We start from the raw sequence: 20,462 nt of genomic DNA on the forward strand, positions 1-20,462 counted from the left end.
TATGTTTTAACTACTTTAGTACCTCACATAAGTGGAATCCTGCAGCATGTCTGGCTTATCCACATAGCAAAATGTTTTCAGGCTTCTTCCATGTTGTAGCAGGTGTAAGAATTTCATTTCTCTTTAAGGTGAATAATACTCTGTTGTGTGTATATGTTAGATTTTATTTATCATTTATCAGCTGATAGACATATGGGTTGTTTCCACCTTCCGCTACTGTGAACAGTGCTGCTGTGAATATGGTAATTATGATTAATTTTTTTAGGAACTACCATTCTATTTCCCACAGCGGCTACACCTCTATAACAGTATTTTGTGTAGGATATTTTTGACTGTTAAAAATTCATTTTAAAAAGGCAAAGACTCCATCTTTCCTTTCTTAGAGATTGTCTTAAATCTGATGTATTTCTAGATAACTTTTCTATGTGTTTATATGTGGAGGATACTAAATGGACTTATAATGTTTATTCATTTGTTGTTGTTGGACTATGAAAGAGTTGTTGGGTGCTTTATTAAAGATGAAAATGACCGGGGGCACCTGGGTGGCTCAGTTGGTTAAGTGTTCAACTTTGGCTCAGGTTCGTGAGTTCAGGCCCCAAGTCAGGCTCTGTGTTGACAGCTCAGAGCCTGGAGCCTGCAAGATAAAAACTATTGAGATCAACCACTCCCTCCACCAGGTGTCCCAGAGATTTTGATTTGGTTGGTCTGAGTGGTCAGACTCTGAATTTTAATAGTTTTCAAGTGATTCTGATGGGCAGCCACTGATTTATTCTTTTAAGTTTTCTTTAAAGATCATTTTTAAAAAATGTTTATTTATTTATTTTGAGAGAAGGAGCACAAGCATGAGCAGGGAGGGGCAGAGAGACAGGGAGAGAGAATTCCAACCAGGCTTCTGCTGTCCATGTGGAGCCTGGAGTCTGACTCGGGGCTCAGTCCCATGAACCGTTAGATCATGAACTGAGCTATAACCAAGAGTTGGACGCTTAACTGACTGAGTCACCCAGGTGCCCCTTAATTTTTTATTTTTTATTTTTTTTTTTAAGTAATCTCTACACTCAACATGGGACTCAAACTCACAACCCTGAGATCAAGAGTTGCATGCTTTTCCAACTGAGCCAGCCAGGCTTCCCTGATTTATTTAACATAAAATGGTATTATGCATTTTTTGCATAATGGTTGTCTTGGAGATCTCTTCATGTCAGTATATGGTGAAATACCCATCTTTTTACAAACTGGTGCTCTACCTGCTTCAGATTCTGAGTCTCCCTCTCTCTCTGCCCCTCCCTTGCTCGTGCTCTGTCTCTCTCTCTCAAAAATAAATAAACATTAAAAAAAACCTGCTCTAATTCTGTAATTTAGATTCGGGATAATTTATCTAGCCATTCTATTAATGGTCATTTAGGTATTGGCAAGTTTTTGTCATTACATAGAAGATACAACAGATCTCTTGTGCATACATTTTTGGGCACATGTGCAGATGTTTGTGTTGGAAAGATACCTGGAGATTAAAATTTGCTGAGTCAAAGAATTTGAACATTTAAAATTAATAAATATTGTAGGGGCATCTGGGTGGCTCAGTGGGTTAAGTGTCTGACTTTGGCCCAGGTCATGATCTCAGGATTCGTAGGTTTGAGCCCTGTGTCAGGTTCTGTGCTGACAGCTCAGAGCCTGGAGCCTGCTTCCCAGTCTGTGTCTCCCTCTCTCTCTGTCCCTCCCCCACTCACCCTCTGTCTGTCTCTGTCTGTCAAAAGTGAATAAACATTAAAAATTTTTAAATTGATAAATATTGCTAAATTAAATACATTCTTGAACTTTTTTTTCTTTTTATTATCTTTATGTTTATTTTTGAGAGAGAGACAGAGCAGGAGTTGGGGAGGGGCCAGAGAGAGAGCAGGGGGAGACACAATCTGAAGCAGGCTCCAGGCTCTGAGCTATCAGCACAGAGCCCAGTGGAGGACTTGAACCCACAAACTGTGAGATCATGACCTCAGCCAAAGTCAGATACTTAACTGAGCCACCCAGACACCCCTATGTTTGTTTATTTTGAGAGGGAGAAAGTGCGCTCATGTAAGCAAGCAAGCAGGGGAGAGGCAGAGGGGGGGGGGGAGAGAGGGAGGGAGAGAGAGAGAACCCCAAGCACTGTATTTTACATCTGAAACCAATAGAACATTGTATGGTAACTATACTGGAATTAAAGTAAAAAAACTTAAACAATTTTTAAAATTCAGATTACATGACATTTTAATTGTAGTAGGATTCCCCCCCCTCCTTAAAGCAAAGTGTTAAAATGAAATATCATGCCACAGTAGTGGTTCCCAAAAATCCTCATTCACACTCATTGTCTTGAGGGTGTGACATATGTGTGTATGCGGGTGTATGGTTTCCTTTCTGGAAGGGAGACCTTTTATTCAAACACTGTGACTTTCCACCTTGTTCAGGTTTTTAAATGTCCTTTTGTGAAACTATATTAAATGGTAGGATTTATATATATGGTGTCTTTTTTCCCCCTTGTCCTTATTTGGGAAAACAAAAATTTGTTGACCCTGTGTCAGTCCAAAAAAAAAATTGCTGATTTATGAAATTCAGAAGTCTGGGAACACTGTGGAAGACTCTTTACGCAAAAGGCTAAGAGAACCTTGGCATGCGGTGGTTTGTGCGCAGTCCTCTTGTCAGGGGGAAGGTGCATGACTGACTGAGCCACTCAGGTGCCTGGTACTGTGTGTTTTTAATTTAAGAATAAAAATTCCCACTTCATGCCTGTTTTTACTCTGCCCTCTGGTTTTATTAGTCTTTAGCCATCTTAACTCTTATTTTATTGCTTTTTATCTTTTTGATATGGTTGGTTTCTTTCATCAGAATGTGTAGGAATTGGGGTGCCTGGGTGGTTGGTTAAGCGGAATATGTAGGAATTACCATTTAGGTTTTGTTGTTGACTCTAAAATGAATTCATAAAGTTGTGTTTGGTCATTCATTCAGCAGTCTTTTGCTGAGGGCTTGTATGGATGAGAAAACAATTTTCTGCCGTCGCCGAAGGGGAGAGTGGGAGGCAGGTAGACAACTTGCGGTGTGGTAATTTCTAGTACTGCAGCCAGGCCCGTAGTGTCGTGGGAGCCAGAGCATATAGAGAGAGGTGTGTATGTTCTGAGCATTTCTTATAGCCTGATACAGTCAACTTCATGTTAATACAGTTTACTACTGGCCATTACATGGGTGGCTCAGTCAGGTAAGCATCTGACTTCAGCTCAGACCATGATCTTATGGTTCATGAGTTCAAGCCCCACATTGGGCTCTGTGCTGACAGCTCAGACAGAGCCCAGAGCCCAGAGCCTGCTTCAGAGTTTGTGTCTCCCTCTCTCTTGCCCCTTCCCTGCTCACACCCTGTCTCTCTCAAAAATAAATAAACATTAAAAAAATACAGTTTATTACTGTAATAGTATGGTTATTTGCCCCTTTTGCATTTGTCTTATTTTTTAATTAGTTAATTATTTATTTTGAGAGAGAGAGGCAGAGAAGAGGAAGAGTGAGAATCCCAACCTGACTCCACACTGTCAGCACAGAGCCCAACGCAGCGTTCAGTCCCACAAACTGTGAGATCATGGATGCCCAACTGATTGAGCCCAAATGCCCCCATTTTTCTTAATTTCTTAATTATTTTTGAGAGGGAAAAAATTTCCAAAACCAGAATAAGTCACCTTTTTTTTTTAATTTTTTAATGTTTTTTTTTATTAATTTTTGATACAGGAGAGACAGAGCATGAGAGGGGGAGGGTCAGAGAGAGAAGGAGACACAGAACTGGAAGCAGGCTCCAGGCTCTGAGCTAGCCGTCAGCACAGAGCCTGACGCGGGGCTCGAACCCACGAACGTGAGATCTGACCTGAGCCGAAGTCGGAGGCGTAACCGACTGAGCCACCCAGGCGCCCCCAGAATAAGTCACCTTAAAAAAAAAAAAGTTTGTTTATTTGAGAGAGAGAGAAAGGGAGAGAATGCTATTGGGGGAGGGGACAAAGCAAGAGGGAGTCAGAGAATCCCGAACAGGCATGAGCTGTCAGCGCAGACAGAGCTTGATGTGGGGCCTGATCCATGAGCTGTGAGATCATGACCTGAGCCAAAATCAAGAGTCAGACACTTAACCGACTGAGCCACCTAGGAGGCCCCAGATAGAGCACCTTTTAATGTACTTTTTTCTCCTCTAACTCCTCTCTGATTTATACTGTACTTCAAATTAAAGACTTGTTTAAAACTACTGTTAAATGTTAAATTATTACAATCCAATTTATTCAGTACTCTGTAAATGGTTAGTTTTTAAATCTAAAGATTAAAAAAACCTAAAAATTCAAGCTCCCTTGGGGCGCCTGGGTGGCTCAGTCTGTTGAGTGTCCAGCTTCGGCTCAGGTCATGATCTCACTGTTCATGGGTTCGAGCCCCGTGTTGGGCTCTGTGCTGACAGCTCAGAGCCTGGAGCCTGCTTTGGATTCTGTGTCTCCCCCTCTCTCTGACCCTCCCCTGCTCGCGCTGTCTCTCAAAAATAAATGAAAAAGCATTAAAAATTAAAAAAAATTCAGGCTCCCACACAATACAAATTTGCGTATTAAAGTTCTGTTACACTCTTTCTACCAAATAAAACATTTGGCTGAACCTAGAATATGTGGATCCTCCATATGGGATTTCAGAACCTAGAGTATTTCCATTCATGATATGAAACCACATTTTTCTTGACCATTTATATCAGTAATAACAAATCCTGAGAACTGTTACATTTGTGCTGCTACTCCATAGCAGTCATAAAGTGCTTTCATTTGATAGCAGCCATGGTAAAGAATAAAAGTATACTAATTGGGTTAGTTTGGCAAAATACTTTATTTTTCTATTAATTAGAAAACACATTGATGAGTTAGCCACTAAAAAACTTACTGCAGCTGATATCTCTTATTAAGTTTGGAGTGCTTTGCAGAAACAGCTCTCTGAATTTGCTTGTCAAAATAGCTCACAGTTTGCTAATAGCAACAGTAGTTATGCCAAATTGTTCTGTTTCTAGACTTTGTCACAATAGTGACTGTCAGGAACTAAGGACTCTCCAGACTATGAGCTTCTGTTAATGTAGATAAAATATTAAGTAGCATGTACACATGGTAAAACACCCATCAAGTAAAAAAAATAGGTTTTACACTTGTCCTAAAGTTAGTTGTGTAAGTAGCAAAGACTATCATTTCAAGAGATAGTAATTTGAAGATTTTATCCCTCCACCTTCCCCCATTTCATTCTCTGAAATCCTGCCTATTCTTCCAGTTGAAATGCGTGTCTTTGTGTAATTTCCTGCTCAGACTAGTTTGAAGCCATCTCCTCCTTCCCTGAACTGCTAAAGCTTCTTGTATTTTACCATAGGTCTGTCCTGTGTTGGTATTCTTTATTTAGGTGTCTTTGGCTGTTACCACATTAATCCCCTTGTGAGGAGTAGTGGCATACCCTCTTTTTTTTTTTTTTTTTCTTAATTCTCATGAGATGTAAGCACAGTATTTTTTTTTTAAGTTTATTTATTTTGAGAGAGAGGGAGAGAAGGACCCTCAAGCAGGCTCCATGCTGTCAGCACTGAGCCCAGCTTGGGGCTTGAACTCGTGAATCATTAGATCATGACCTGAGCTGAAATCAAGACTCAGATGCTTAACCAACTGAGCCACCCAGCTGCCCCATACTATATTTTCTTGTATAGCAAATGTCTCATTGATATTTGTTGAATGCAGGAAGGTATAACTTTCTATTCCTCTCCCCGTTTTTTTAAGTTTATTTTTTAATTTATTTTTGAGAGAGAGCAAGTAGGGGAGGGACAGAGACAGAGGAAGACAGAATCCCAAATAGACTCCCTCCATACTGTCAGCACAGAGCCCAATGTGAATCTCACAAAGCCTGAGATCATAGCCTAAGCTGAAATCAGGAGTTGGACACTTAATCAACTGAGCCACCCAGGCACCCTCCCCATTTTCCCATTTTCTATAACTCTTTCATTTGACTTAGTACAATGATAATAATGTTTATTAATAAGAAGGCTTGTTATCTTAGATCATATTATGGTTTTCTATAAATCTTAACAGTATTTTATATCTTTAAAAGTAGGACTTAATACCTTTTAGCCCATGTTAGTGATGCTAAGGTGGGTAACTTCATGAGTTCATATTGAGGCTTCTGAAGCCTCAGAAGCCCTCTTGTTGAGGGATGATTGGGAGTGCTTTTCCATTCAATCCAGCCATGTATTTTTCAGTTAAGTCTCAGTGTTTATTTTACTGTCAATAGAAGTTTCCTTATTGAATTTTTAAAAAGCCTTTTGAAATTGTGAAGAATAATCTCAATAACATTTTATTTATTTTTAATTTTTTTAATGTTTCTTTAAAAATATTTTTTTAACATTTATTTATTTTTGAGAGAGAGAGAGACACAGTGTGAGCTGGGGAGGGGCAGAGACAGAGGGGGAGACACTGAATCAGAAGCAGGCTCCATGCTCTGAGCTGTCAGCACAGAGCCCGACACGGGACTTGAACCCCTGAACTGTGAGATCATGACCTGAGCTGAAGTTGGCTGCTTAACCGACTGATCCACCCAGCCGCCTCTCAGTTGGATTTTAAATGTTTATGTATTTTGAGAGAGAGCACACACATGAGGGGGAGAGGCAGAAGGAGAGGGAGAGGGAAAATCCCAAGCGGGCTCCGCTCTGTCTGTGCTGGACTCAGCCACCCAGGGACCCCAGTCTTGATTGCATTTTAAATTTCAGGTTCCTTTTAGGTAGGTGAAGTGTATTTTGATTTCCATAAAGACATGTTTACTCCAAAAGGACTGTCAGATGTCTAATGTACAGAAACCGAGGCATCGTTAATCAAATATTGTACTAGGATCTGATAATAACTTTTACATGGATAACAAAGTAGTTTCGTTCCCATCCTGAATTTCTTTGAATTGATTTTAGCTCTTCCCAAGTCAATCCCTTTCCTCCAAGGAATTCAGAGTAGTTTGTTGATATCTGCTACCTTTACAGAATCTTTATATTGGTAGGGAATTTTCATTACTTAGAGATAAAGAGGTTTACCCATGTTCTGTGTGACTTACCCTGGATCACACAGCATTATAGCTAGAAACAGTAGGCAGACTCTCCATCTCAAAATCTTAACCTTAATTTATACTGCAAAAAGGCAAGGTATTTGGATTTTTTTTTTTTATAAGCTCTACACCCAGTGTGGGGCTTGAGCTCACGTCCATGAGATCAAGAGTCGCATGCTCTACTGCCTAAGACAGTCAGGTGCCTCAAGGTATTTGGATATTTAAAAGTGATTTGTATTTAGTTGGATGTAGTCTGGTAGTATACTAGATATAGTATTATATAGTAGTGATACTACTGGGCCAAATAAATGGTTTCTTTAGTTTCACCCATCTTGACCCAGCAAAGGGTCATTGGGTATGGCTCAGGAGTCTGGCAGCAAACTCACAGACCAGTGTACACCTTAAAAGGTCAAAATTCAAGGAACCAGAGAGAGATGTGCATTCTGACCAATAAAATATCTTGACAGCATCTAGTGACATATATGGGTAGGGTCTGCTATTCCTGGATGTACAGATGATGTAATTTCTATTATAAAATAACACGAAGTCAGCATAAAGGGGTTGTGAGTAGAAATATCAATAAACCTTGTGCTAATTTGAATGTCTAGTGCTAGCAAGACAAGATGGTCAGGCAAATGGTCTCTGCCCTCAAGGAGCTCAAATTCCAGTAAACTGACTTCATTTGTTCTTTGTCCCCAAAACTTGGGGAAAATAAGAAGTCCTAACACAAATGTGAAGGGTATGGAAGATTTCTTTTAAAGACTTCATGATCTCAGAGTTGGTTTGAGTCCTATGTTGGCTCTAGAGATTTTTTTTAAAAAATCTTTAAAAAAATAAAAAAATAAAGAGTCCATGAAAACTGTGGCACTTGGCTCAGTCTGTAGAGAAGCAACTCGAGCTCAGAGTTGTAAGTTCGAGTCCCACATTGGGTGTAGAGATTACTTTGAAAATAAAATCTTAAAACATAATAAAGACTTCATGAAAACCACATTCAATGAGTTAACAGTTGCCTGTGAAATGTTTTATAGGGCTTCTTTTGGCATGAAAAAAACTGTTTCAAAATGCCTCCATATCCTGTGGGAATATAAGTGATGATTTCATTAGCTAATCATGGAAGTAAAAATGAGGGACCGTGCAAATTGGTGCTGGGCGTGTAATTACAGAGGAATTGCCTCTGAGCCATCCCTGTGTGTTCTCACTGGCGTCTGTGCTCAGGCCAAGTTTCCAACATGCCCCCAGGAGCATTGGGTTTGATGCTTTTGTGGACAGTAAAATGGTTGAATGGTGAGAATTACTTAAAACTGGGTATTACAAAAGTTTGCATCGCTTTATGTAGGCTTACTAATTGTACTTTAAGAAGATTTGGAAAGGGAGTAAGAAGTTGTTTTATTGAGCCAAACAAATTTATTTTGCTTGGGGGGAAAATGGTATTATACAAATATCCTTTTGCAGCCTTCATTGATTCAGTTTGTTCTGAAGCAGACCCTAGACTCACAGTCTGTCAAGTTGCTGAGTAAAGAACAACTATATTTGAGATGCTATGTTTAATTCAAATGTGAAAGATGCAGCCAACTCAAGGAATCTGTTTCTTTGGACTCTTTTCCTTAGTGAATTCCAGAGCTGAGTAGGGGTTAAAAATATGAGAAAGTCAATAAATTAGGGAAGATAGCCAGTGGGAGGTGAGAAATGATAACTTGTAGAGGGGAGAATAAGAGGGAGTATGGGAAGTAATTTTTAAAATTTTTATTATATATTGTACACAAAACTGTACTCTTTCAGGTAGGTATTAGGGCCGGAGTGGAAAGGCCTCCTCTAGCAAGTTAAGCCTGTGGAAGAACCGCTCACCCAGAGTGGAGCCTTTATCTGATACAATTATAGTAACCCTCCAGTAAACACTCCTTCCCGACTTCAAGGAAGGGAGGACTTTGCCGCCACCTGCCTCCGCCGCTGCCCCAACGGGCGGGGGGGGGGGATTTTGGCTGCTCCCCAACTTGCAGCTTAATCCTTCACCATCAACAAGACGCCAGCAGTCACCCGACCAGGACACATTGTCCTGTCATGACCTAATCTGATAGATGAGTTTCTTGGAAGCAGTTTCATGAGTTGATTCATGTTTTCATTTTCCTTAATGTGACCATCCTTCCCGTGTTTAAGATGTACACCACTCCTGTATGAATTATAGGGGTGGTGGAGATGCGATCGGAAGCTTCTGTTCTTTGCTCTCCTTGTCCCCCTCACCTTTGGGAACGTTTCAGAATTTTTTTTTTTAAGATTTTATTGGGGGTGGTGTGCCTGGGCGGCTCAGTTGGTTGAGCGTCCAGCTGTTGATCTCAGCTGAGGTCATAATTCTGGATCATGGGATCGAGCCCATGTCAGACTCCATGCCTGCTTAAGATTCTCTCTCTCTTTGTCTCCCTCCGCCCCTCTCCCCTGGCCTATTTCTCTTTTTAAAAAATTATAATACAAAAAGGATTTTATTTATTTATTTTTTAAATTTCTTAATGTTTATTTTTGAGAAAGAGAGATTGAGCACAAGCAAGCACGAGCGAGCAGGTCAGGGGCAGAGAGCGAGGGAAACACAGAATCCGGAGCAGGCTCCAGGCTCTGTGCTGACAGCTGACAGCCCCAATGCGGGGCACGAACCCACAAGCTGTGAGATCATGACCTGAGCCGAAGTCAGATGTCCAACCAACGGAGCCACCCAGGCGCCCAGGATTTTATTTTTTAAAGTAATCAACATGGGGCTCGAACTCAGCCCTTGATGTCGTTGCATGCCTGCTGACTGAACCAGCCAGGTGCCCCAGAACATTTCAGATCTTTCTCAGAGCCCCAAGTATATTTCAGAATCACTCTTCTCTTCCCATTATTTTTTGTTCTTTGCATCAGTGCTAGCGGGAATGCTGGAAATTTATAAGGTGAATGGCATAGTGAGTGGGCTAGGTAGATTTGTGTGATCAAGGGGACTAGAGTATTAGAAAACGAACTCAGATATCCCTTTAAGAAAAGACTTGCTGCCCGTCTGTAAGGAATGTAACTAAAGAAAGCCACTGGTCTCTTCAGGGTCAGCCTCAGCTTTGGAGCAGCCAGTCCCTGGCCGCGCAGAACAATGTCCTTGTTCCAGGCTTTGTCAAATCTGCATCGTACTCTGCTCCTCCTGCCCAGTCCTGCTTCCTCCTGTTTTCTCCTCACAAGAGTTCTCCCCATTAAACCCTTTTTCATTCTGAATTTTTAGTTTGTTTTTTTACCATTTGCTTCCTGGAAAATCTAACCTGTGACACACTTCTTACATAAATCACCCTGTTCCCTTCATTTTACTGTTTTTTACCTAGGGCTGTGCATGGAACATCAGGGGAATGGTATAAATTAGTTGCCTGCCTCTGCATGTGTATTTCAATGTGTTGTGCTCTCTCTAGAAAATTTAGGGAATACAGAAAAGAAATTGAAAATCAACCATAAAAGGGGCGCCTGAGTGGCTCAGTCAGTTAAGCATCTGCCTTCGGCTCAGGTCATGATCTCATGGTTCGTGGGTTCAAGCCCTGCGTCAGGCTCTGAGCTGACAGCTAGCTCAGAGCATGGAGCCCGCTTCGGATTCTGTGTCTTCCTCTTTCTCTGACCCTCCCCTGCTAACACTGTCTCTGTCTCTAGAAAAAAAAAAAAGAAGAAGAAAGAAAATCAACCATAATGATTTTTTAAAAAAATACCTTCACAAGAGGTAACTGTTGATAATGGCTTATTTTGGTAAACTTTAGAGAAGTGCATTAAACATTAAGTGCTCATCTTGGTGAACTTACCTCAAACTGAACATACCCGTATAACATTACCCAATCAGGAAACAACTTCACCAGCATCCCTGCTGTACTCACGTCCAATAGCATCAATTAATTTTGCCTAGTTTTGAATCTGACATAAGTGTGGTCATGTAGTTTGTACTCTTCTGTCTTCTTTTGCTCAGTGTTATGTTGGAGATTTAGCTGTGTGGGTGTCTGTAGTTCCTTGCTGTATTTCACTGTGTGAATTCTGTGTGTGAATGTATCACAGTGTATCTGTTACGTTATTGATGGGCATATATCTTGTTTCTTGTGTTTTACTCCCTAGATCTGTTTTGATGTTTTCTAATGTAAACGTTACCTTGTATTTGGCATTTTAGCTGGGTAGCTTATTCTTAGAACATTTATTATCCTCGTAAGTGATTTGTCGTATGTAAGAAAAAATTTTTCTTAATCCACATCCTCAGAATGTTCTTATTACTATTTATAGGACCCTCAGTTAGTTTTTCCTTTGAAGTCTGAGGTCTTGAATCATGGTACTGGCCAAGGGAGTTCAGTTGCCGTTCCCTTTGCTGTCTGCCAGTCAGATGCTTGCCTTAGAGAAGCTGTTACGGAACAGTTTTCCTGTTTTATGGTTATGCCAGAACTCAGCTATCATTCTGATTTACAGTGGAGAGAAAAAATACAATCAGAAGCCTTTAGGGGCGCCTGGGTGGCTCAGTCGGAAGACTTCTTATCCTTGGTTTCAGCTCCGGTCATGATCCCAGGATCGTGGGATTGAGTCCCTGTTGGCTCTGCACTGACAGTATGGAGACTATTTGGGCTTCTTTCTCCCTCTCTCTGCCCATCCTGCCTGCGTTCTCTGTCTCTGTCTCTCAAAATGAATAAATAAACTTTGGTGGGGGAAAGAAGTCTTTAGGGATTTGTTAGATATTTGGGATGGGCTTGGTATTTGAGCTCTACCTATCAAATCAAGGTGGCTTACAACTGGTGTGGGAAAGTGCTGAAGAACAGATTTCACACTGAGGGTCTAAAAAAAAATCGTGCGCAGCTTGGATGCATGTGCCTGAGTTATTTCAGAGCTTCTGACAGTGTATACTGGTGTTTGTTCATTTCTACTGTAGCTGTTGAGTGGAATGTCATGGCCAACTCCTCGGACAGTGAAGATGACAGTTTTATGGCCGTGGACCAAGAAGAAACTGTGCTGGAAGGGACAATGGAGCAAGACGAGGAGCCCCACCCAGCGCTGGAGATTGCGGAGACGAGACACAATAGGCCCATGTCCGAGTTGCCGGAGGAGGTTTTGGAGTATATCCTGTCCTTTCTTTCGCCGTACCAGGAGCACAAAACTGCAGCCCTCGTCTGCAGACAGTGGTATCGACTCATCAAAGGTACCGTGCCAAGTGGAAAGCTTATTTATCTGTTTAAATCTGTTTTATTTATTTTATTTGTTTTTGAATATATTTTTTAATGTTTTATTTATTTTTGAGAGAGACAGCATGAGCAGGGGAGGGTCAGAGAGAGAGGGAGACACAGAACCTGAAGCAGGCTCCAGGCTCTGAGCTGTCAGCACAGAGCCCGATGCGGGGCTCGAACCCACGAACCGTGAGATCATGACCTGAGCCGAAGCCAGATGCTTAACCGACTGAGCCACCCAGCACCCCTTAAATTTGTTTTAATGGTTTATTTTTAAGCTCCCAATTTCATTTTCTCCTTTCTCCCTCAAATTTATTATGGTTCTAAAATTTAGTGTTAGATGATTAACTGTACATTTTCCTTTTCTCTGAATTATGGTTAGTTTTATGAACAGCCTGGATTTTGTAGTGTTTACTCCAACTTGCAGCTTTAAAATGTGGATTCTTTTTCTGCATATTCTTAGAGATGATCTGGTACATTGTCTTGTTCTTGAACAGGTGAAGTAGAGGTGGACATGGGTTTACAGCGTAGCTGATGTTAATGTGTCTCTCACTGTTGTCAGGTACCCTCGCAGCAGATGCGGACGAGGTGCGGAAACAAGAGTGTGAGGCATAGTTAGTGAGTTCCCCACGTCACACAGGTGGTATGGGGGGATCAAAGATTCACATGCAGGCAGTCTGGCTTTAGAGTTTATGTTCTTTATGAGGATATCATTTTGTTTCTTAAAGTAGCTAATTGTGGCAAATATGGGACTGTGGAAGCATTTACTGCTTGGTTTTATCTGTAAGTGATAGAGGCCCTATGCATATCTTTTACTTTTTAAAATGTTTTTTCTTAATATTTATTTTTGAGAGGCAGAGACACAGTGTGAGTGGGAAAGGGGCAGAGGGAGGGGGAGACACAGAATCTGAAGCAGGTTCCAGGCTCTGAGTTGTCAGCACAGAGCCTGACCAGGGGCCTGAACTCATGGACCACAAGATCGTGACCTGAGCAAAAGGCAGACGCTTAACTGACTGAGCTACTCAGGTGCCCCTCTTTTACTTTTTAAAATGAGTTTCTCCTTTTTTTCTTCCATTTAAGTTTTTTTAATGTTTATTTTTGAGAGAGAGAGAGAGAGAGAGAGAGAGAGAAAACAGAAAACAAGCAGGGGAGGGTCATAAAGAGAGCCACAGAGAGACAGGATCTGAAGCAGGCTCTGTGCTGACAGCAGAAAGCCCGATGCAGGTCTCAAATCCATGAACCATGAGATTATGACCTGAGCTGAAGTTGGACACTTAACTGAGCCACCCAGGCGCCCCTTTTTCTTCTTCTTCTTCTTTTTTTTTTATGTGATTTATTTTGACAGGGAGAGAGAGCAAGCACATGAGTGAGCATGAGTGGGGGAGGCACGGGGAGAAGAAGAAAATCCCAAGCAGACACCTTACTGTCAGTCTACAGAGCCCTACCCTGTGGCTTGGTCCCAAGAGCTGTGACCCGGACTGAAATCAAGAACCAGAGGCTTAACAGACTGAGCCATACACATACCGCTCTTCCATTTTCTTTCTTTCTTTCTTTTTTTTAAACATTTATTTATTTTTTGAGAGAGAGAGAGACAGACAGATCATGAGTAAGGGAGGGGCAGAGAGAGAGAGACACACAGAGTTGGAAGCAGGCGCCAGGCTCTGAGCTGTCAGCACAGAGTCCGACGTGGGGCTCAAACCCACGAACTGTGAGATCATGACCTGAGCCGAAGTTGGACGCTCAACTGACTGAACCACCCAGGCGCCCCACCCCCCTCCATTTTCTAATCAGGATTTCAACTTTAGCTAAATGTTGTACTTACCAGGGCTGGTGTATTTTTAACTTATAGATAGCAGTTATTTGGCTTTATTATATTTTAACTGGAAAGAGCCCATTTTTGAATGAAACCCAGGCCAGTTGAATAAAGTTTGATCAAAGCAAAGGTTATATCAGTTTGTTCTTTGCTGGTGGGAACAAGCAGTCAGAAATGTTAGAAAAGAAAACCTTTAGATTTTGCTCATCTGCTTGTAACTGGTAATGCACAGCTTGCTTTCTCTTGGCAGATTTAATGGACTCTTCAGTAGAGATCAGATGCCTACCCTGTGGAATAGATGATTTCACCTTTAAAATAGAGGTGGCGGAATCACAGATGAAGGGCTATAATCAAATCAGATACATGAGTTTATTCTTGGTTTTATTTGGCATTCTTCCTATTTTGACGTGTGTGTGTTTTAAAGCGAGCGGAACCCTAACCTAGTACTCACAGTCGTAGCTCTTCTGGGAGAAGGAAGTCTCTGCCAGGACGGCTCTCCCACCCCCACCCCTCGGCATTAGGTATCTGTCTCTTACTCATTACTGCCTCTCCTCAATTCAGCATTTGCAGATCCGTCACTTTCTTCATTATCGGCAGGGCAGTCACATTAAAGATGCCTGTCTCTTTAATATTCCAGTTTTTAACTGTGAGTTCAGCCGAGGGATAGTAGTCTCATTCGAAAACATGTTTAAATACTGTGATCCTGCTCAAGGGTCCGCTAAAGTGACATGAATTAAAAAATGATACATTCTTTCGAAGTATAACATAATTTGTTATACTCTTCATTCAGAGTGTTGCTCTTTGAAATAAGGTAGTCATTTCGTGTGTTAAAAACATAGATTGTTCCGGAAACATGAAGCTCTCACCTTTAAAAAAAAAAAAAAAAAGACTTCTTTCTTTCTTTCTTTCTTTTCTTTTCTTTTCTTTTCTTTTCTTCTCTTCTCTTCTCTTCTCTTCTCTTCTCTTCTCTTCTCTTCTCTTCTCTTTTCTTTTCTTTTCTTTTCTTTCTTGAGAGCTCAAGCTGGGAAGGAGCAGAGAAAGGGAGACAAAGGATCCAGAGATCTGTAGCAGGCTCCATGCTGACAGCAGAGAGCCCAGTGCAGGGCTTGAATTCATGAACCGTGAGATCACGGCCAGAGCCCACGTCGGATGCTCTCCTGTGAGCCATCCAGGCGCCGTATAGACTTTATTTTTTAGAGTGGTTTTAGGTTCACAGCAAAATTGAGCGGAAAGGTTAGAGGTGTCCTGTTTTCCCACATCCACAGCTTCCCCTGCTATCAACATCCCCCCACATAGCAGTGCGTTTGTTACAGTTGATGAGCCTGCATGGACACATCATGCCCCACAGTCCATAGTTTACATTGGGGTGCACGTTCTGTGAGTTTGAGCAAATGTATGATGACATGTATCTACGTTATAGTTAAAGCGGTCACTTTTTAAAACAGCTTTCCTTAGTAACAAATTCATCATTTCATAATTCAGTGTAAGCTGCTAACCATCTCTGTGTTTAATGGAATGTGCTTGGTTGCCGTGGGCCAGCTGCAGGTACGAATGAGCCCCATTGTCTTTCTCCAGGCTCTGCTTCACCTTGCTCTTTCTCACAAAGCTAAGTTACCCCCAGTTCCTTTGCTTTATTTTTTAAAGCTTATTTGTTTATTTTGAGAAAGAGAGAGAGAACGTGTGAGTGGGAGAGGTGGGGAGAGAGGGAATCCCAAGCAGGCTTTGTGTTGTCAGCATAGAGCCCGACTTGGGGCTCAATCTCGTGAACCACAATATCATGACCTGAGTCAAAAGCAAGAGTTGGATGCTTAACTGACTCAGCCACCTAGGCACCCCAGCTACTTACTTATTTTTAACGTAAACTCTATGCCTATCCTGGGGCTCAGACTTACAACCCCAACATCAAGGGTAGCATGCTCTACTGGCTGAGCCACCCAGGCGCCCCTACCAATTATTTTAATGTGTTGCTTTCAGATAGGACGTAAAGGGGAGCAGAGTTCTAGTGTGAGCTCATATTGTACCCTTGAGCTTTGTAACACTTAGTCACCCTGAGCCTTGGTAAGGGGAAAACATTGGATCTTCTACTTTTGAAATTCTGTTTCTTACTCTGAATGAAAAATAAGAGAAATTGGAGTTCCTCCAAGAAACTTAGGTTTTATAAAAGTGATATGACAGTTAATAGATGCAGTTTTAATAATTTCATGGAAAAGTGAAGTGTCCAGGCTGAAGCATATGTTACTTTTGTCTTTAGGTGTCGCCCACCAGTGTTACCATGGCTTCATAAAGGCTGTCCAGGAAGGAAACATTCAGTGGGAGAGCCGGACTTACCCGTATCCTGGAACCCCAATCACCCAGCGGTTCTCACACAGTGAGTATTTAGTGCGAGAGCGGAGGGCGCCCTGCCTGTGGTCATAGCTCCAAGTATCCCTCTGGGGGCATGTGTTCTGTATGATTTTTAATGAAGAGAATGTAAAATGAGGACTTAGGTTAACTTTAGAATCAGGGAAGAGTGTGAGCCTAAGCACAGTGTAGGAGGGCACCTTGGTATATAATTTTATATTTGAATTTTTCTAATGTCTCTACCCCAAAGAGGTCAAGGTGTTATCTTAGACTTGAGCACTGACATCAAGTAAGGGGAAAACAAGAAGTGCAGGAGGGTATTTCTGAGGTCCTACTTAAGGAGTAGCCAGAGGTTAAGTGTTAAAATCATTTATTTTAACGTAGTATATGTTTAGCAAACACTGCATTTGGCTGGGGTCACACAAAAGTTTTGAACATGAAGGGTATTAATTTTAAAATGCCAATTTAAATAGTAAAATTATAAATGCTCTGGCAAATAAGATACAGAGTTTTTGTTTTTTATTTTTATTTATTTTTATTTTTGTAATGTTTATTTTTGAGAAAGAGAGAGAGCACGAGCAAGGGAGGGGCAGAGAGAGAGGGCAACACAGAATTTGAAGCAGGGTCTAGGCTCTGAGCTGTCACCACAGCCCAACGCGGGGCTCGAACCCACAAACCGCAGAATCGTGACCTGAGCCAAAGTCGGATGCTTAACTGACTGAGCCACCCAAGCGCCCCTAATTTAGAGTTTTTAGATTATTCTAGAATTAACCCTCCATTTTACTTTGATTTTTCTAGACACCATTTTATTCTATTAGTGAATCATACCTTCATGAAAATGAGATTAAGCTGCAGTGTAGTAAAGGTATATTATCACTGGTTCTCCATAAAGAAAGCTTGTGCTGGGGGGGGGGGGCGGGCTCTGAGAAACTTTCTCGTAATTACAGCTTTAATTCCATTACTTGCATGTTCAGAAACCTTCAGTGCCTGTTGCTTACAAGATAAAAGCTAAACTTGGTCTCATATACAGAGCGCCCTTTCATGTGACCTGTGTTCACATTTACCACTTCACCCCCAGTGTTTCCCAAGAGCTCTCCTCTTTCAAGCTGTCACATGGCCGTGCGGGATTCTTCCTCTCTGGGGTATTCGTGTCCCCTCAGCGGAAGCCTGCCTTTCCGTGGAGACGCCATTGAAGTCCTCGCTCCTTCGTGAAACCTCTCAACTCTTTAATTCATAGAAAAGATTTTCCTGTTCTTAGCCTATGTTGTTATCTGGAATACTAATTTTGATACTTTTTGATACTCTTTAATACTAATACTAATTTTGAACCTTTCTTTGTTATTAAGTTTTTAATTTTAATCTCAGTATAGTTAGTATAGAGTGTTATATTAGTTTCAGGTGTCCAGTGTAGTGATTCAGTACTCCGTACAGTACTAATGCTTATCATGATAAGTGTGGATATTTGGATCTCTTGAGGGAAGAGAGTATCTTAGTTATCCACGTTGTTTAAAAAACTTAGCATCTTGGGGCGCCTGGGTGGCTCAGTCAGCTGAGCGTTCGACTTCGGCTCAGGTCATGATCTCGTGGTTTGGGGGTTCAAGCCCCGCATTGGGCTCTGTGCTGACAGCTAGCTCAGAGCCTGGAGCCTATCTTCAGATTCTGTCTCCCTCTCTCTCTGACCCTCCCCTGCTCATTGCTATCTCTCTTTCTCTCTCAAAAATAAATAAACCATTAAAAAAATTTTTTTTAACTTAGCAGCTTAAAACATTATCCCACAGAGTTCCCAAGGGTCAGAAATCTGGGTGTGGTTAGGTCCTGGCTCAGGCTCTCTGATGAAGTTGCAGCCAGTCTGTCAGCCAGGGCTATAGTCACCTGAAAGCTTGACTGTGGCCCAGGGGATCTGCTTCCAAGTTCACTCAAGTAACGGTTCACAGGAGGCATCTGTTCCTTAGGACTTGGACCTCTGGGAGCACCTGTATGGCTTAGTGGGTTAGGCGTCCGACTTCGGCTCAGGTCATGATCTCGGGGTTCATGGGTTCGAGCCCCATGTCGCACTCTGTCTCTGTCTCTCTCATAAATAAACATTTTAAAAAAAAAGGGACTTGGACTTCTGCATGGAGCTGCGGATGACTTGGTAGCTGGCTTCCCACAGAATGAATGGTTGGAGAGAGAGAGATAGAGAGAGAGAGAGAAATACCAAGCAGAAGCCTTGGTGTCTTTTACAACCCAATCTCTGAATGGAATCTCTTTCCTGCTCCGTTCCATTGGTCACACAGAGATTGACCAGCAGAGTAAATACCAGGCAGTGAGGACCTTTGGAGGCCATCTTGGAGGCTGGCTGTCCCAAACCCTCTGTTGTATTCTCATTTGCAGAGGAGAATTCAGTACGTAATTATAATTTATCATTGTCTTTGAACTGGATCTAAATAGATCAAAGGAGCAGGCCAAATAATTGCTGTGTTCTCAGTTCTCTCGAGGAGCTGTTTTCACTTTTACTGTTGGAAAGCCCCAGGGGGGCAATCTGTGAGAACTTTTGGGGGTCTGTGAAGTCAGAACTGGTTTTCTTTCTTTAGTTTAATCCCCCTGCCTTGAGTTTTTGCACAGGCTGAAACAGTTTTTCCCAGCATTGCTTTTGTACCACTAGTGCAGATGTCAGCATAGTAGAAAAGGCATTAACAGCAACTACTGAAAAAACCCCCAAAACTGGCTCAGTCCATTTGTTGTGCATCTCTTGATTTCAGCTTAGATTGTGATCTTAACAGTTCATGAGATTGAGCCCCAAATTGGGCTCTATGCTGACACCATGGTGCCTGCTTGGGTGTTTCTCTCTCCCTTTCTCCCTCCCTCTCTCCCTTCCTCCCTCTCTCCCTTCCTCCCTCTCTCCCTCCCTCCCTCCCTCCCTCTCTCCCTCCCCCGCTCACACTTACTTGCTCACTCTCTTTCAAATTAGATAAATAATAAAAACAAAAACAGGGGGACTTGTGTGGCTCAGTTCATTGAGCATCTGACTTTGGCTCAGGTCATGATCTCACGGTTCGTGAGTATAAGCCCTAGATCTGTCTCTGTGCTGACAGAGCCTCGAACTTGCTTCAGATTCTGTGTATCCCTATCTCTCTGCCCCTTCCCCCTTTCACTCGGTCTCTTAAAAAATGAATAAATGTTAAAAAGCAAACAAACATAAAAACAAAGCCCAGGCTACTATTACTACTCTCCCTCCCTCCTTCTCCTCTCCCCCCCTTCCTCCCCCTCCTCCTCTTCTTACTACAAAAATAGTTTCAAAAGAGTCTTGAATGCTTTCAGGAGTCCACACTTTAACAATTGCTGGAGTAGACTAGAAATGAATCCTTGTCAAGAATATGTAATGAGGGGCACCTGGGTGGCTTAGTCACTTTGGCTTAAGTCATGATCTCACAGGTTCGTGAGTTCAAGTCCCCAGATCCAGCTCTGTGCTGACAGCTCAGAGCCTGGAACCTGCTTAGGATTGTGTCTCCCTCTCCCTCTGACCTTCCCCCCCCCCCCTCATTCTCTGTCTCTCTCTGTCTCTCAAAAATAAATAAACATCAACAAAAAAACTTATATAAAAAAAATTTTTTTAACATTTATTCAGTTTTGAGAGACAGAGCATGAGCATGGGAGGGGCAGAGAGAGAATGAGACACAGAATCTGAAGCAAGCTCCAGGCTCTGAGCTGTCAGCACAGAGCCTAACGTAGGACTCAAACTCACGGACCATGAGATCATGACCTGAGCTGAAGTTGGACACTTAACTGACTGAGTCACCCAGGCACCCCAACAACAACAAAAAAATTTTTTAAGGATATGTAATGAAACTATAAGGGAATCTCTGTTAGATCCAGTATTTATTCTTGAGGGAGGATTAACTTCAGTTACTGATAGGTAATAGGAATAAGAAGCAGAGACAAGAGTTTCTAAAGACTGTTTTAAGATGGTTTTTTGAAACAAGTAGTTTTAAGAACTCTAAATGAGGGAAACGGAGTCTGGATGAAGTAGAAACCAAGCTGGGAATTGTTCACAGGTGAGGAAT

General features: G+C 41.9%; 1 protein-coding gene across 1 annotated transcript in view; it reads left to right on the forward strand.

Moving 5' to 3' along the window:
* FBXO42 (F-box protein 42) overlaps positions 1–20,462 on the forward strand; it is a 91,631-nt gene that overhangs the window by 27,534 nt on the left and 43,635 nt on the right. Inside the window, exons 2-3 of the mRNA XM_029948061.1 lie at positions 11,975–12,241; positions 16,331–16,447. Of these exons, the coding sequence (XP_029803921.1) occupies positions 11,992–12,241; positions 16,331–16,447 (367 nt within the window). The 5' untranslated portion in view covers positions 11,975–11,991. The remainder of the gene's footprint in view (positions 1–11,974; positions 12,242–16,330; positions 16,448–20,462) is intronic.

Source organism: Suricata suricatta, chromosome 8, assembly GCF_006229205.1.
Source record: "Suricata suricatta isolate VVHF042 chromosome 8, meerkat_22Aug2017_6uvM2_HiC, whole genome shotgun sequence".
Taxonomy (NCBI): Eukaryota; Metazoa; Chordata; class Mammalia; order Carnivora; family Herpestidae; genus Suricata; species Suricata suricatta.